Source organism: Aythya fuligula, chromosome 4 (genome assembly GCF_009819795.1).
Source record: "Aythya fuligula isolate bAytFul2 chromosome 4, bAytFul2.pri, whole genome shotgun sequence".
Lineage (NCBI taxonomy): Eukaryota > Metazoa > Chordata > Aves > Anseriformes > Anatidae > Aythya > Aythya fuligula.
Window position 1 is genome coordinate 28,146,498 of NC_045562.1, and position 18,613 is coordinate 28,165,110.

The 18,613-nt window shown below is 39.7% G+C and overlaps 1 protein-coding gene across 3 annotated transcripts in view; it reads left to right on the top strand.

Moving 5' to 3' along the window:
• MARCHF1 (membrane associated ring-CH-type finger 1) overlaps positions 1-18,613 on the top strand; it is a 230,507-nt gene that overhangs the window by 188,144 nt on the left and 23,750 nt on the right. For 2 of the 3 annotated variants that reach the window (XM_032186456.1, XM_032186457.1), the window contains exons 5-6: positions 6,423-6,502; positions 6,787-7,521. In XM_032186456.1, coding sequence (XP_032042347.1) covers positions 6,423-6,502; positions 6,787-7,521 — 815 coding nt within the window. The remainder of the gene's footprint in view (positions 1-6,422; positions 6,503-6,786; positions 7,522-18,613) is intronic. The other variant, XM_032186458.1, reaches the window with a different exon arrangement.

Consider the following 18,613-nt stretch of genomic DNA (forward strand, 5'->3'; position numbering starts at 1 on the left):
GGAATTTATTCAGTCCTTCTCCTTAATAGTCCATCAGACCAAGCAAACAGTGGGGCAAGTGTGTGCACTCACATACATGGGCATTTGTGGGAGAACTGAGGGAATGTCATATGAGTGAAAGCTGGTGAGTATATATACTGAGGCTTTAAGTCCTGCAGATAGAGGGATAAGTAGGAATATATACCCTTCTTCAGAAGAGAAAATCTAAACCATGAATACTGATACTGACTAGTTTGTAACTAAAATACTGCAAAATACAGTAGCAAAGGTGATGCATGGTTTATACTTCACCTTTCCTCAGGCTACATTTGCATTTAGCTCCTTCTGGACAGTCAGGAGCTGCTGGCTTCAGGGCTCTGCAGCTTCTGGAAAAAGACCAGCTCCCCCTGGGTTTCAGTTGCCTAAGTCAGTGAATCAATGAATCCATTATGTTTTTCTAGGAGCTAAATAACATTTTTATTAACAAAGTGATAATGCCTAAAAAGATGCATCCTGAAGCATTTGAAGAGAGTCATGAATCAAAAATATTGCAGGACTGCAACACAAAGACTTCTGCAAACTATAATCCATCTGGCAATTCAAAGCTTAGCTACCAATGCTAAGTGTGTAGAGGAAGAGTGGAATTTTGCAAAGAACTTCTACCTATAAAAGAAAGGTTAACATAGCTCAGTAAGACAAAAGAAATTAGAAGCTTATTGAATCTACAACTCAAATTTGCCATTGTCTTTGTTAGTTTAATTTTTTAAATAGCATGATAGATTTGCCACTCATGATTTTGATTTTTCTTTAGTGGAAAGTAAATGTGCTTTAGTTATTTAGATTTAAAACTATTCTTTAGTGTGATCATACTGAGTTTCAAAGGAGCAGAACAGTTTCGTTCAGCAGAATCATAAGTATATTTCTTCTCCTTTCTGTGTTATTTCTCCCTTTACTCTGTCTCTTCAGAGGCAGGTAGAAAGAAAGAAAAACAGGAGAGAAAGAAAAGGCTTGGGGAAGAATTGTGCAGGAAATGATTTCCAAAAAAAGACCAAACCTTGCTGTGAAAGAAAACAGAAGTGAGCTTCTGATTCATTTATTGGTTGCTGGAAAGCCATCAGTCAGACAATAATAATATCTAGATCTGAAAGCAGGAACTCCATCATGAATGACTAAAGGGGAAAAAAAAAAAAAAAAAAAAAAAAGAGGAGCATGAGTTTCAGTTTCAAGTTGGAATGCCATCTCAAGACAGATGTTCTAAGATACACCTGTCTATAGGTGTGGACTTGAGCTTGGGTCATTTCAGCCGTGTTTTTGATCTTTCTAGACCTGAGAAATTATCCAAATAAAAGTTAATAAAGACTGATGGTTCCCTTAAAATGTTGCGTTGTTTACAAAGCAGGATTATCAGATGAAAATATGCAGACTGGATCTCCTGCTGAGTTTATTGCTGTGCAAACTGCTATAATCTTCTAAGGTATCTGTTCCTTAGTGTGCCATTATTTGATTAGGGTAGAGTTTCAGCTTTTTAACTGTATTGGCTGGTGGGATCTGGAGGATTCTGTGATGCATTGCTGCTGTAAAGCATACTTAGTGCGAGCATAAAAGCATTAGTCATATTCCCAGCCTGCCCTACCTTCCTGCAATTTTCAGACTTTCTGCTTAAGCAGTGTTGTAGGATGAAGAGCTTTTTGAAATGCCTTTGGTCATCCTTATTCAGAACAGACGCATTAGATTAGAGGATTCATTTGCCTTTCTGGGTTATCTCCAAGGACATTTTATGTCAGCTGTCCATTACATCTGGTGTTTTATTTTAAAGCTTATGTCTATTCAGGTATGAATGCTTTGCATTTGTGGAACATGTTGTTACTGAGCTCTCCTGTGAGGTGAAAATAGAGCCTTTTCCCCTTAAAAAGAACACAAGCTGTGTTCCTGTGCTAGTTCCATCATGCAGTGTAAGCAGTAGTTGGTCAGTGAGGAGTCTCGTTTTCTGTTGTTAACTGGGAAATTCTGTCAGATCTTGAATATCCATTCTGTGGACTGGAAATTCCTATAGCTTTCATCATTTGCATGTCATTCTGCCCCCATTTCTGTCTTTGAACTCTTTTAACACGGAGATGTGTGATATTAGAGCCCCCTGGTGTGAGAGAAATGATTATCTTGCTTGTCCTGAAAATGCTATATTTACCAGTATTCTGTGTGGAAAACATATGACCAACTCCAGTTGAACATATCAGAAATAATTGAGTAAGCACCCTGTCATGTCTGTTAATTGAATTGCGTAGCCTTGATGAGAGAGTTCATCTAAAGACAACAAGAAGGTGGCCAAGACAGCAGAAGGTGGTGACTGGGGAATCTCTACTAACACTGCTTTTGAAGTGCCAAACCTAATCAGCTGGAGTTGGCATTATCCCTCTAGCACCATCCTGGTGTTGATGTCATAGAGAAATAAGCTGCCTTGCTTATAAATGGATTGTCAGACAACTTTATTTTGAGTTACCACATTTAATTAAGCTGCTGATATAGTTTGCTATGATAAAATTAGTAAGGTGCTAGTTCAGTTTTCCCATTCTGATGAGCTGTACAATATCTGTACCGTTAGAAATAGACATCCGCTCAAGGGATACTATTTTTAAAGGAATTCATTATTCTTCCTGCCAAGTGGGACTGGAGTCCACAGCACCAACCTGATCCCTCTATTCAATAAGTGCATTATCTCAAAATATTCAGTGTGCTAAATAGCCACGTAGCAGTGCAATAGCAATTATAACAATAAGCCCTGTGTGCTTGAGACTGTTTCCAACATCTGTTGTATATACATTCCCATTAGAGCTTGTTATCCAGGTGGATACGATATGAGTAGGATTTATTCAAATGATCGTGGTTTTGATTTGTCAGATTTGCCTGTAGAATAAATGGTGCCACCCAGAGGATTTTGTGTTTTGCTACTAAAACTGTCAGTAAAGGATGACTGAAAATAACAGCTTATGTTATGAGCAGGGCTGATGGACTTGTTCAGTGATGTGTTTTATATAGCAAGCAGTCCAAGGTAGCACCAACCGAACGACTGTGTGCAGTGCTGTTCTTGTGTTACCCGGCCCTTCTGCTGCTCATGTGAAGCAAAATGCTCAGCTGATACAAGGATACCTATTCTAGGATCTGACCTAGTACTTGCATGTGGCTGCATGCTGTGCCCTCTGATTATACCAACTAAATGCTCCTTTAGGTATCTTTGTGCTGCTGGGCAGAACAGCATGTGTGTTCATTAAAAATAAGTTTGGGATTTTTAGTTTGCAGGGAAGAAGGCTAAGGGAAAGAAATGAGGCAAACCTGGTGGCAGTGTTGGGACCAGAGAGCAGACAAGTACAGGTTATGCTGACAGAATTCAGGGTGGAAGTACAAAGGCATTTTGTGGTAAAGGTCTGGGATGGTCTTCAGCTGAGTTGGAATTTACAAGTTTTTAAAACCAGCTGAACTCCCCATGAGTGATTCTGTTGGCGTGATATGCGGTGGCAGGGACACACTAGACATTAAGAGGGCCTTCCACTCCTATTTAATTTACAGAGATAAGGCTGGAGTTGTATGTAAAATAAGGTCCTCCGGTGCCTGTGAGGCAGAAAAGGTCTAATTTTACTGCAAGTAAGCATCAGAAAATGAGTACCAGAAACACTTTTTTTTCAGTTTTAGAAATCACTCTATCAGTTCATGTTACTATTGAAGGCTATTTTAAAGCAGATAAAACCAACATTTGTATTTAAAAGGTGTAGAAACCTACTGAATGGAACTTGCTGTGAGATCAGAACCTGAATTAGCTGGTCCATAACTTGGCATGCTGGATTTTTCTTGCTTTGTTTCTGAGGATTGAATCAGTGCAAAAGCTTTTTGCGTGCTCAGATGTCAGGTTTGCTCCAATAGGGATTAGACAAACAAGCAAAAAGCATTCATTTTTCAGGAATTTGATGAAAATGTTTTTAGAAGAAAAACCTTGCTCTGAGTACTGTGCAACTGAATGTAACATCATTATGCCGGTGCTGGGGAACTAGAAAGTAAATGTGCCTGAGCAGGTCTGAAACAGTCCAGACCTCTTTGCAGCTGAGAGTGAAATGTAAGATTTAAGCAATCAAACTAGTAATGTAATTTTTATCTTAAAATAATTAGATTTCCACCTGTCTCCAGCCCCAAATAATAAGTGTAAAAGCTTTTCAAATAATTTGTTTTAATTCTTGTCTTGATTCCAACCCTCTTAAGACTTGCCTAGCTGGCTTCCTGCTTTAATAGCTGCTGGAAGTTTCTTGAACTTGTGCAGAACTACTGCACCGTTACAGTGCAGTTTTGCCATTCTCCTTGCCCCTTCAAAGCATAAGGCTTGTGGCTAGGTGGTGTAAATCTTGCCTTTATGGCATGGGAATAACCTATCCACCATTGAAGAGCAAGCCTGACCCCCTTACATTGCACTGAACTTGAAAGCAGCACTGGTACAGTCCTGCAGCTCCAAGGGGGGGGGGGGGGTGTTGGGGATGGGAAACTAGTCACAAGGGATGAATTCAGTAGTACACCCTTGGCTCTGGGACTGGGTTCTTCACCTGGTGTATATCTGGAAGGATATTTTCTCACACAGTAGCGGCATGTAGCCCAACAACACGGCTCTGCTGCTCATGTCTGCATTTTTCTTTATTAAGTAACTGTGCAAATGACTTAAGATATGCCTAAGCACTTAAAACTAATCACAGAGACTGAGGTAGAACAAGATCATATACCCAGCTATCCATATGCCATCTATTTCTAATGTGTGTAAGAACATTTAATATTCCTTCACAGAACACGTAAGTCAAATGTTGCTTTTGTAGAAAAAGATTTGGAATATAAACATGCTATTTCATTGATACTTGTCCTTTTTTTCCAGCATTAGACTGCAGACACTCTAATGTTCCTCCGCTGCCTGGTGGACCAAGGCATTGAAACACCATTTGAACATAAGGATTGTGTCTAAATGCTTTATCAATTTAATTTCTCATGTTAGCTTCATTTTCATACCTCTAAGTTTCATTTTCTGGAACTAGTAGTAAAGAACTAGTAACACTTTTGGTGTTGATATATCAGCACATCAAGAGGTAAAAAGGGGTGCTTGAATTCCTAAAGTTAGATTATTTTGATTCAAAAACATTGTTAAGTCTCTCCTGCTAGTCTGTTAAGAGCAAAAGTGCACGTGGTGGAGACTGATGGTTCCAAAGCAATATAAAGGATATTGGATAAAAGCGAAGTGTCAGAAGATACTTCTTGTATTTACTTATTGTTGCTTGTACACCTAATTTTCAAATTGACACCACAAAAATGTTTGTGAAAGGTGAGCTAGGAATAATTGCAATTATGGACCCTGCATATACCTGAATTTGATTTACTGGTACAAAATCTTGGAATAACAGCCTTTACATCTTTGTGTTATTTGTTCTTTGTATCTTTGTGTTATTGCTTAATAGTCATTCTTCCCCTGTATATGGTCCATGATGTGATACTTGTAGGCTTATACTATTTTGTCTCCATTTGGCAGTGGCATTCACGAGACAGTTCCATACTGAAAGATAATATCCTTAACAGCTAAAGGAATATCATGGCCTTAAGAATGCTATATATTAAATCCTTTTCCCACAGTACTGTACCACGTGAGTGAAGAATCACAAAGCCTGGGATTTAAATTTGGATTCTATACAGTTATGCTGCCAGAAGAATGTGAGGCAGATTGAAATGGTTTGCTATTAACGCCATCAAAATATGTTTTCAGTGGAAGTATTGAGCAACTGAGTTTGCAATTTGTAGCAACAACCTTATGAGCAAAATGCTATATACTAAACATATTTTATCTCTCTCCTGCTGTTTGAGAATGTGATCAGCTCTGTAGAGTTGCAGCCTGCACTTTGGTCGTCTCAGCCTCATCAGTTTCATATTTTTCAGTTCTTCTAGAAGACCTGATTGCCTTGAAAACCTTTTAAAACATACTTTAATTTTCTCAGTGTTCTGTTAGTCCACTCATTGTAGGTTTGCTTCATGCTTATCATCACTCAGCATAATGTAAATGCCCTTCATTCCATTTTGAAAGGGATCATCATGGTTGTTCGATTGCATGAAAATAAAAACATCTTTTCCATCTGACATTTACGGTAGATGAAAACCAAACTGAAGTCTCAAATGTTGAAAGCTGCTTCCTCAAACAGTGACAAAAAGTAGTCATGAGCAAACGAGAGCTGAAACACTTCAGTCATATTTAGTTCCACAAATAGGTTTTGCTTTTGGTCAGGCTTCCTGTATTTTGTGATCTTGCATGTGTTCAAGAATACGCTATGAACAGCAGCAGCAGTTACTTTAATTTTGTAATCATGTGGCAAAGCAGTAAAATATCTGCAATGTATTTCATGGACAAAGATTCCAAATTGTCTAACTTATTTCAACAGGCAAGCAGCCCTACAACAGGAACAGCTCCCAGGAGTCAGTCACGATTGTCTGTCTGCCCTTCCACTCAGGACATTTGTAGGTATGTGCTGAGACAAGTATACTTTAATCTGCCTGATACGCGTTAGTTGATGTCTGTATTAAATAGTATGTAGCTCTTGCTTGTGCTTAGCACTGTTCATAATTTCATAGACTTTAGTTTTTGTTTGATCTCCTTTGTTTATGGTTTTGCTTTTCAGTCTCATGTTTTTCCAATTACAATTCATGTTCTCATTTTCATCCTTTTTTTGTGATTTCTCTCTCTCTGTTTCTTTCCACATACCCTTATCATTTCCATCCCTTTCCTTTGCTTACCGCTTCATCTAGATCTACTACCTTGCATGATTTGTCAGAAGATGAGCTTGAACATGCAACCCCTGTCATGGTGCTGACCCCTTCTAATAGGGAGTCTGGTAAGAAACAAGTAAAACGAAGGTTTAGGCGGAAAAGAGAGACTGGAGACAATGGTGAGCATACAGAAAAGGGGAAAGACTGTAAATTACATCCCGAGGCTGCAAAATCCAGCTGGAATGCATCCGATTCATCATCATCCTCAGATGAGAGTCAGTGGGCTCAGGCTAGGAGGAGAGCAAGAGAAAAAGCCAGAATGTCCAGGAAAGGGAGAAGGAATAAGGGATCGTGCAGTAACCCGGATGGGTCCTCAAATAATAATGCTGTTGAACTTGTCACCCTGGGGACAATGGGGAAAAAGAAGCAAGAGGTTTCTGACCCGGAAAATCCTACTTTAAATCATCGCAGAAGAAGGGTTCCAAGGCTAAAGGAATCACAGTCTTCAGCATCATCTCAGGAAGCAAGGATCTCCTCAAGAAAATGTGGAAAAAGCAAGGGGAAAAGCTACTGCAGAGATCAGCAGCCTGCATCTTCTTACCTTAAATGCAATAAAGACATGAAGGACTCCTTTGCAGAGGCAGGCTCTGGCAGTGATGCTCTGGCAGTCCCAGATAATGGAGCACCTGTTGGGGCAGGGCCCACTGTGACTGATGCTGTTCAGAAGCCTCCAGTGTTGTATGATGACTGGTCTGATGATTTAGAAGTATGCAGGTTAGTCCTCACTAAGAAAGATTTAATGTTCTTAAAAGGAATTTCTCACCACCATGAGCTAAGTGCCCTTCTCTTGACTGCTTTCTGTCACTGTTTCTCAGTCATAAATTTCTAGACAGGCTGTAAGAAATAACACAGAAACCTCTGCTATAGAGAAGTTAGCATGTATCAGTTTGAAGGTACATTCCTCTTACTTAAAAACCTTAGTTCTGCAAGGAAACCAAATGTTTTTCTCTGCTAAATTTTACCTTATAAAGGTGGACACAGCGTGTGCTCCAGCAGATTATGGCTGTGTTTTAAATCTGCAGCCAGAGCCAGAGAATGAGGCAGAGTGCCGGGTAGCTCAATACAATGGGATACAGAGTTTTTCATTCTGAGGTGATCAGTTCGAATCTAGCTTTGGTCCCTCTTTGTCACTTTTCATTGACTTACATGAGTAAGTTTATGGTCTTGATTCAGTGTCCTCTATAGAGCTGCCATTACCACAGCAATCTGATGGATGGTGCCTGCAAAGCAGGCTGTCCCGTTAGGCATAAGCTGTATGGTACTGTGCACTGCTGAACACTGCTACGCTGTGAACATGTAGAGGCTGCTCGGTAGCTATCACAAAGATTGGAACAATACAAAGGAAGCTTGGGCAGAATAAGTGTTAAAATAAGCGTTGAGAAAGAAAAAGTAACTCCAACAGTTCTCTCTAGTTTGGAGAAGAATTGGCGTCTGACAGTTTGATATCATTGTGGTGAAGCATGCTATCAAAAGGTGTGCATTTTTCCCTGGAAATGAGGGCAAGCTGGCTGCTTCTGAAGTAATACCTGGATTTAGAGTAGCAAACTGAGGGGAAGTGAGTTGCTTAATTTGGTGGTAAATGAAAATGTGCTGTCCCGTAAGTTTAACAGAACTGAAACAAGTACTTTTAAAAAAAAACAAAACTTGTGTGCCAGCATTGACTCTCATCTACAAAGTGTAAATGAGGATCAGACTTAGTTTCTTGATATGGTAACCAAAAACTTCTCACTTTTCTTTGCTGGGAAGAAATTTGCATGGAAATGTAAACAGTCAGAATGAGGAAGTTGGGTATACCGTGTCATGCAGTTTCACAGTATACTTCAACCTAGTAACACACTGCAAAGATCGTAGTATTAAAAAGATAAAGGATAACATGCAGACATTGTGCTTTTTCATAGCAGGAGAGAGAAGCCATTACTTATACAGATAGTGCCATGCACTCTTTGTTACACTTACCAAGCAAGAATGGGTGTTTCAACTGTCTGACCATTGTCTGACGTGATAATTTAAGAGTCTTCTGAGTAAAGTCCAACTGTGTCTGTACATCAGCTTGCACAATGGGACTACACCACAGGCTTGGGACCTCTTTACCTTAACACTACTGCTGTTTCTTTGTATTTCTGTAACTGTGTTATATGTTTTTGAAGCACTTGAAGTATGTCTGCATGGTATGATGGAGGGAGGTGCACAGATAACTACCTCAACAACTACATAGTTGTCTTAAGTTTCTGAACGACTAAGCCAGCATGCATTGAAGATCCAGTGCAGTAGGGACAGTACCTGTATGATAGGGACACTTAGTCATTATTAACTGAATATAAATACTCAAAAACAGAAATAAATTATTTCAGTATGAGTATTTCTGCAGGCTTAACTACACCATATTAAAAAATCTACAAGGTAAATTAAAGTCAAAGCTTTGCAACTGTCTCGTGTAGATTAATCCTCACTGCTGCCTGAGTCCATAAACTTAGACATTGCTTTCAGACAAAATGTGGGCTCCAGTCTTCTGTCTGTGTCTTCTTAACCCGTTCAATTTTGTTATAATAACCTAGGCACTTTTTGCAAGACTTGAAGCTTGTTCAAGGATGGAATTTTTGGATGTGCATTTCCTTGGCTCTTGTTTAGTAGAGGAAGGTTGACAGCTTTTGATAGGGGTTGTTCCAGTGCTTGCTATCCATGGAGATGCTCTTTGAATGCCTAGAGTTAAACTTGTTCTGTTATGCCAAATTTGTCAAGAATTGTGATCTTTTCTCCATTGTCAGGGTAATGCTTTATTGTTTGCTTCCATTACTTAAGTGTATTGTAATGATGGTAATGCATTGAGGAAGAATGTTACAAAATCAGTAGCATGTTAATTTCTCATATGCGATAAGTTATCTTACAGTTTCCAGACAGATGAAGAAAAAGGAAGACATGTTGTTACTACTGTAGTTTCTGGTTTTCAGGACAGGCCTATGCACTTTGTTAACTCACAGTCTGTGACATTTTTCTCTTCATATTCACAAGCTTCCTTCTTGTGAAAAAAAATAAAATAATAATTTGCATTTCAGCAGTGAATTGCATGTATACAGTAACCACTTTCTGAGAGGAAATGTCCCCATCTGAGAGGAATGTCCACACACTTACCAGATTGGGTGAGTGTGTGGAAATAGCAGAGGAATCTTAAAACTCTCCTGATGCCAGCTATTTTGTCTCTAAGTGTTTGGGTAGCTAATTTTATTTATTTATTTATTTTCTTTACTTCCTTGGGAACTATTGGCAGTGGAACGTGTTGATATATGCACATAAGGCTGTAAGCAGGTTCTCCTATGAGCATATAGCTGAATGAGTGGGAATGTGACAGGACACATCCTGTTCTAACATAAGCACATTAGTGACGAAGATAAAAATGTAGTACTGTGGCACAAATCAGCTAGTCTAACGCAGACCTCTTGGCTGCTTCAAGTGAGACATTTCCCCTTCTAGTGTCACTGTTTCTCGGTTTCCAAAATGATGAAACAATGACATGACATTAATGATGATTTTTCCAACCCTTTCCCTGAATTAATTCATTTCTTCTTGAGTTCATTAGAAGGCAAGGTTTCTGCTTTTGTGATTATGGACAACTACTTAAGTTGTGTCAGTGTGAGTTGTTATAGCACCTACTTTTGAATTATTTGTGTGTGTATTTTTGAGTTTCACAAAGCAGGCTTTCAAAATCTTACAGTTCCCCTTTTCCTAATCTGCCCTGTTTCTGAGATTTTCCTCATGTATATTTTACTCTGCAATTTGCGATGTGGCTTGAGGAGCAGCCTTAGAAGGGTAATCTCCATCAAGGGTAATCTCCATGAAGATAAAAGCTGTGTTTGGGACACAATAAAGTGAATGGATTGGGAGGATTTTGTCCTATGGTTTTTCACATAAAGCCACACACACAAACAAGATGGAATTCCTCACTACAAAAATATACATATCAGAAGTACAATGCTGATTTTTTAACTCCATAATGACTCTCTATATTGTCAGGTAAAGGAATGACATCATTAGATGATGATAATTAGAAATTACTTTTAAATAGAGCAGCACATACATGTACATGAAGACTGTTAAGAATGGCTAGAAGTAGTAAGGGAATTAATGAGATTGGTTAAAGAAATCTGAAGAATCTAAGTATCACTTTTAAAAATCAGCTTTCAAAAAGCTAGAGAATTATTTGAAAGGCAGTTATAAACTTAGAAGATGATTAATATGGGTATTTCTATGTGTTAACACAATCGTGGATAGGAAGAAATGGTGTACGTTGCCCCTGACAAGAGACAGTAAGATTAAGTAGTTTATCTCTGTGAAATCAAGTGTTTTAACATTTTTTTTTCCCATAATAGTACTTTGCAGAACCTGAAAATGTGAAGGTCTTGCATGAAAAACCTTAGGTCCTCCATTATTCATGTAGTAGAGTGCTCGAGAATCAACAGGCAGAAAGCCTCTTGTGAGGGAACAAGTCTTCAGAGATTGGACTTGAGGAAAGAAGAGAAAGATAAACAGAGGATAGATGTAGGCATGAATACTACCATTGAAACTGAATATTCATTTGAAGTATTTATACTGAAACAGTGGAACTGGATCAAATAAATAATTGTAACTGTAGCGCAGAATACACAGACTTGAAATACCATCCAGATTCCTCAAAAATCACCAAATGAAGGATGCTGAATTGCTAGCCTGTAGTGTTTGACTGAAGAGGATGTTTAACCTGCTCCTCTCTGGGATGTTAGCATCTTCCTCAGGGTCCCAAGATGATACATTCCCTCATTAGGAGCCAGATCGCTGAACTTTGTCCTGCGTGTTGGTGGCTCAAAAGAATTATTGTTACTGCTTACTTTCCTGTTTAAAGCCTTCTTTTTACAAGGTGACTTTTTAATAGGAATCTCCTCGTCTAGATGATGGTCTAGTGGTTCATCAGCCTTTGAAGCAGTATGAAATCCTGGTTAATTCTTTTCTTTGCCTGATGGTTCAAAGCCCCATCTGTCACCTCTTTAGCCATCTGGTTATGCAATCTCTTTTGGAAGCTCTCCATGATTTGGAACAATGTAAGAATAGCTGAAAGCAAGCAAGCATGTCTTTGTTGTGGTTAGGGTCACATACACAGGAAGAAGTGACTCCTGGTTTCTGTTTCTTTCTCTCAAAACCTGTGGTGTTTTTTGTTTGTTTGTTTGTTTGTTTGTTTTAACTACAGTCTAGTTAATGCAAATAGTTTTAAGAGCACTGCTTTCTGCCAGTAAGTTTGGAGGACAGGAGGTTTGAAGGGTCCCACTATTAAATACCGATAGTATACATTCTGAATGGAGATTAGTTATTTAAAGATTTGACTTTCACTGGGCAGGCAGAAAGAAATCTAAATCCTTTTTAAAATCACAGTCCTTAGTTTCTTAGGCTCATGTTCAGTGTAGTAAATCTTGTCTGACACTTATGTTGAGATGCAGTGACAGTGCATCTGAGGCAGAAATTACTTGTAACTCTTTAGATAGTTAGATATCCTGTTTATCACCTATAATGAAATATTAATAGAGGACAAGAAATGTTGACAAAATAAATGATATAGCGTGCTTTTGTTAATGTAGTTTGCTCTTGGGTCTCTTAAAATTTGGATCACGTTTAGAGAAATCAAGAGAAAGCTTTGCCTAAACTGTTATGAAATTATACTGGTGTGGTGCAACATTTTGAAAATGTGTTTTTCTCTAGTCAGAAAAAGGCAGCTGACTGTATGGTATAATGGAAGGGCAGGTTTGACAAGGAAGAGGTATACAAATTGATTACATTCGGTATGCAGAATTAATGTGCTTCATTCACACTACATTTAAATGGAGAGGAAGACCAATTTGGCATTTAGATCACTTTATGATTTAACAGTGGAATAAAATGGAAATGAGATCAGAAAAAAAAAAAAGAGCTTGCAAAATAAAAGCAAGAGAAACATGGCATGCGAGTCAATGTAGTCAATTGCTAGGTGAACATATTTATTGATTTGTTGTTGTTGTTTAGTGATAAATTATGCAGGAACAGAGTTAGATATTTTTTTCAGTTTATTTTTTATGAATGAGTTACTTATTTTCTGTGAGTTCATAAAGTGTTTGTTTTACAGTTTTAGGTTCTAGCTATGGTGTTCTGTAAGCACCACGTTAGCTAGCAGAAAGAAAAAATACCCTTTGGGGACAGATGAACAGTTTGGTGTGTTGTTTTTTTTTTTAGACTACTAGACAGTAACAAGCAATTTGGGGAAATCTTCTGCAAACCTGTGGATTTCCTTTTGGTCCAATTAAGATAGCCTAGGAGCACATGGTAATTCATGCTGGCAGCTATTAATCTGCACAGCCAAAACCAAAGCCAGGAATTCGCTTCATCCAACATTTTTCAGCTATGCTGTTTCTCCCTGAAATAAGCTCCCTTCAGTAACAGTTAGATCTAACTATGATATGTACCATCAAACTGGGTAACAATCTATCTTTGCATAATCATTATGAGTCCAGATATACTTTCCCGTGATGGGCAGGATTTTGACTGTGTTTTCAGTCCTTTCTCATCTAAAATAATATTATTTTTGGAATAGACATTATCCTCCTTAAGCATGTTTATATGGAGAAGCTTTTCACATTTTACTAGGGAGATCTATTTGAAATTTGAAGGCATTTGTATTCTACATGTATACTTCCTGAAAGAAAGAAGAAAATGAGAGTCTGGGTATTGGGCACTGGCATTAATTTATTATTATGCTCTTGGTCACAGTGTGTAGACAGTGGCAGTAAACATGTGCCAATCACAAAGCTCCTGCTAATTTTGTCACTGAAGGGATCTCCATAAATTCAGATAAGGAGCCTGCTTTTAAAGCAAATTTGTTCAAGAATCAGGGAATGGCTGAAGTTGACAGGGACCTCTGGAGGTCATCTGGTTCAATCCCCCCACTGAGCAGGGTCACCTAGAGCAGATTGCACAGGATGGGATCCAGGCAGCTTCCAAATATCTCCAGAAAAGGAGACCCCACAAACTCTCTGGGCAGCCTGTTCTAGTGCTCTGTCACTCTCACAGTTAGGAAGTTTCTTCTCATACTCATCCAGAACTTCCTGTGTTTCATTTTGTGCCTATTGCCTCTTGTCCTGTCACTAGGCACCACTGAAAAGAGTCTGCCCCCATCCTTTTGCACCCTCCCTTCAGATATTTGTACACATTGATCAGATAACCTCTTAGACTTCTCTTCTCCAAGCTAAATACGCCCAGCTCTTTCAGCCTCTCTTCCTATGACAGGTGCTCCTGCCCCCCTAAACATGTTTGTAGCCTTCCGCTGGACTCGCTCCGGGAGGTCCTTGCCCCTCTTGTACAGAACTGGACACAGTACTTCTGATGAGGCCTCACCAGGGCAGGGTAGAGGGGCAGGATCACCTCCCTCAGCCTGCTGGCAGCACTCCTCTGAATGCTGCCGAGGATCCTGTTGGCCTTCTTGGCCACAAGGGCACAATGCTGGCCCATGGTCACCCTGCTGTCCACCAGGACTCTCAGGCCCTTCTCCACAGAGGTGCTTTCCAGCAGGCCAGCACCCATCCAGTGGTGGTGCTTGGGGTTATTCCTCCCTAGGTGCAGGATTCTGCACTTGCACTTGTTGAACTTGATAAGGTTCCTCACTGCCCAACTCTCCAGCCTGTCCAGGTCCCCCTGAATGGCACCACAGCCCTCTGGGGTATCAGCCATTCCTCCCAGCTTTGTGTCATGAGCAAACTTGCTGAGGGTGTACACTGTTCTGTCATCCAGGTTATTGATAAGTACCCAGAACAAGACTGGACCCAGTACTGACACCACTAGCTACAGGCCTCCGCACTGCTGAACACAACCCTCAGAGCTCTGCCTTCCAGCCAATTATCAATCCACCTCACTGTCCACTCATCCATACCACACTTCTGAGCTTCACTATGAGAATTTTATGGGAGACAGTGTTGAAAGCCTTGCTGAAGTCAAGGTAGACAACATCCACTGCTCTCCCATCATCTAGCCAGCCAGTCATCCCATCACAGAAGGCTATCAGGTTGGTTAAGCATGATTTCCAATTGGTGAATCCATGCTGACTACTCCGGATCATCTTTTCCTCCATGTGCTTGTGATTGTGAGGCTACCTCCAGCTGTCTGTAGAAGGCTTCATCTACTTCCTCTTCCTGATGAAGTGGACTGTAGCAAACACCCACAACGGTATGGCCTGCTCTTTAATCCTTACCCATAAGCTAAATGAGGGTAAAATACACTTTGGTATATTTTTGAGAAAGTCTATGAAAGCTGTCTGCACTACCTTGCTGTAGCTAAACCCTTTGTCTATAGGCAGTGGCCAAAAGTCCTTAAAAATCATATTGGCTGTTTGGATGGCTTCATACTGGTTGGTCTCTAATACACTGAAGGAGTTCTGGTGATGCAGGATTGCTGCAAACTTTTTCCAACCAGTGCTGTGCGTAACAATGAGATTCTTATATAGCTTGAAGCACAGGGATGGCCATGCTGATTCATTCTTGTCCTTAATCAGCCTGCTTTGACAATTGTCATCTATGGAAATCAGCTGTACAGGTAATGTCATAGAGGAGTGCTTCCAACTGATTTTCACAACGCAAACAAGACTCCTGCATTTTCTACTTTGCTACAGCAGCACAGAAATTGGCCTATTTTCTTAATTACCAAAGAGTAAAGTGGATTAGTGAAAGACAGGTTAGGATAACTGCTGTTTTTCCAATGACGGTAGAGATGAGCAGCTATTCTCTTTAATGAGAGCAAAATTGTTACTTTGCATGTGAAGAAAAATCTTCAAACCTGTTGGAATCTATTTGTATCTCTTGAAATAAGCAGCTCAGGTGGTGAGTAACCACTTTAGAGTACCTAGTGCTTCTAGATTGTAATTTTGGTTGCTGTGATTTTGCCAGACTATACCACTGTGAGGGAAATCTTAAATTTTCCATGTGAAATCTTTGCTTAACACAGATTGTAGTTGTCCTTTTAAAATGAGGTTATATAAAAAGTGTTTGTATGGAAAAAACAAACAAACAAACAAACAAACTTAATTCAATGAGAAATGAAGGACAGTTATCCACTATATCTTGCCGTTTTTCTGAAAAAGAACTTGTCTGATTAGCATGTGAATGTCTACCAACTCTGCCCATCTCACTTTGTACTTCCCTTCTTGCCATGTAACTTTTGCAATGAACATGACCAGGGGAAACAAGGGAAAATATTTCATTTTCATGAAATTAAAGAGAATGAGACAATACAAAATTCTGAAGATGTCCAACTTTTGAGTTCTTTGTTTAGCATTGGTGTGGTGCAACCCCATAAGGCAGCTCAGCACCCCCCAGCCACTCGCCCACCCTGCCCAGGTGGAATGGGGAGAGAAAGGGAGAGGTAACAGTGCGAGAGCTCAGGGGCTGGGGCAAGGACAGCTCGGTGGGGAAGGCAGAGGCCGCGCAAAGCAAAGCCCGACCAGGCCCCACTGGCTGCTTCCCCCCAGCAGGCAGGTGCCAGCCCCTGCAGGCCAGCAGGGCTCCTCATGTGGGGCAGCTTCTCAGGGAGACAAACAGTGTTGCTCCCAACGTCCCCCTTCCTCCTCCTCAGCCCTGGGTGTTACCGCTGAGCGTGACACCAGGCGGTGTGGGACATCCCTTTGGGCAGCCTGGGCCAGCTGTCCTGGATGGGTCGCCTCCAGCTCCTGGGGCACCCCTGGCCCCTCTCTGGCAGGGCAGTGCAAGGAGCTGGGAAGGCCTTGCCTCTGGGTGAGCACTGCTCTGCCACAGCTGAACATCCATGTGCTGTCACCACTGTTTTCTTCAGAAGTCCAAAACACAGCATTGCATGAGCCTCTACAAAGAAAACAAAGAAAATCAACTCTGTCCCAGCCAAAACCATGACAAGCAGCATGTTTTGATTTCAAGAAGTTTCTCACTTATATGGTGTCAATATGCCCTTCAGCAAAGGAGAAGGTATAACTTAAACTACTAGAAACTTCACTTACTCCTTTTACGTAGTCATTATGGTACAAAGTTTAGTATGTCACATACAATTTCTCAATCAAGCATTATCAGTAATGCTTTCAGCATCATTTGGATATGCCTTAAATACAATTAATATTTTGAACAAAATACTCCCTTGGTGGGAGGAGCTGGAAAAGGTTGGATGGGGGAAAGGTGTTTTTAGTTTGCTTTTAGTTTGACACTGTTCTAGTCTGCTAGTGATAGGCAATAAATTACATTTATCTCCCTATTGTTTTGCCTGTGACAGTTCCTTTGGGGAAGGAGATTGAGGGAGTGGTTGTGGTGAATTTAAGGGTGAAACATATTTATTCACATCTTCCTATACAAATGTTATGAATTGAACAGAAACATAAAATAGTTCAGGAATTAGGTTTTCTGTAGGCAACATACAGTAAATCCACAACAGTTTATATGAATTATGCAAAATTCTTCACAAAGAATGATTTTGTTTTCAATTTAACATTTTTGATTTTTGCTGAAAATCTGTTTTTCTTTTTGCTAGTTTATTGCATTATATGAACCTCCTAAGCAAGAAAACCCTTTAAATATTTTTTAATAATCTGTATGCACAATGTTGGTATAAATTTCTCCTTTTGATACATTTGTGTGCAGCAGTTGTAGAAGCAATTCTATGCTAAAGAAATGTTTACAGGGAAATTAAAGTACTGTCATATAGAACAAAAACTTAAGGGTAAGAAAGACTGCATTGTTAGAGTACATGTATAGTTTAACTAAAATTTCATAGTGAGCTTTCTTAAAAGAAAAATACTTTGATCTCATTGAGTAGGGGTGTGTCTGTAGGTGTGTATAAAATAAAATATTTATGTCTGGCTCAGAAGATCATCTAACAGCTCTCTAAATATACTCTGTTGTCTGGTGTGCACATGATTTTTGGATGCCATGGTACTCATCTTTTCCCCTCAACAAGCAGGGCAGGCATCCTTAAAACACTAAGCTGCCAAACCTACAAAAAATATGCAGGCTCAGTGCATGACTACAAAGGGATTCTAACTAAAGGGATTCAGTTAGATAGCTGACTTCCTTCCCTCTCCTCCGTTTCCAGATAGTCAAAGGTATTGCTCTATAATGAAGGCCATTTTTCTAGGGAAGGACTAGAAAGTTGAGAAAAGCTGAGTGTGCAAGTTCTGCAGGTCTTTCTGAGCAGGTGAAACTGCAGCTACTAACCATGATCAGTGCAGTGCTACAACTTGTAAATAAATCATTATAGATTTAGCTTTTTATTATTATTTATTTATTTTTCGATTTGTAGTGGAGAGCTTTTTTTCATTCAATGCACTTCTGAAGTATGTAAGCAAATGTTACTTTCAGGATGAGGTCAGGCCTGTGAAGTGTCTGTGTCATGGGTAAAAATTGTGAACAGCTGTGATCATGCAGAAACAGGCAACTAGAATGGAAGTTCTCTGCCTCCCACCTGGTTCAGATATGCTTCAGATAAGCCTGTGTTTTGTGTCCCTACCTCAGCTCTGTTTGCACAGCATATTTTTCACGACCATTTATTTACAGTTTATTTTCTGTGATTTGTGATGATTTTGATATACATAGTAAGTAAATACAACAAGGGCAAAAACACTTGAAATTCTGTTTCAGTAGTGGTCTAAGTCTATCTGGTCCAAGTCTTAAAAAAAAATAAATAAATTAAAAATTAAACAGCTAACCAACAATCTGCTTCAATAGCCGTTGGGCACCCAGGTATCTTTAAAAACTGTATTTGTGAGTTTAGGTAGCACAAATTCCTTCTAAGCTAATTTCTTCTGGAT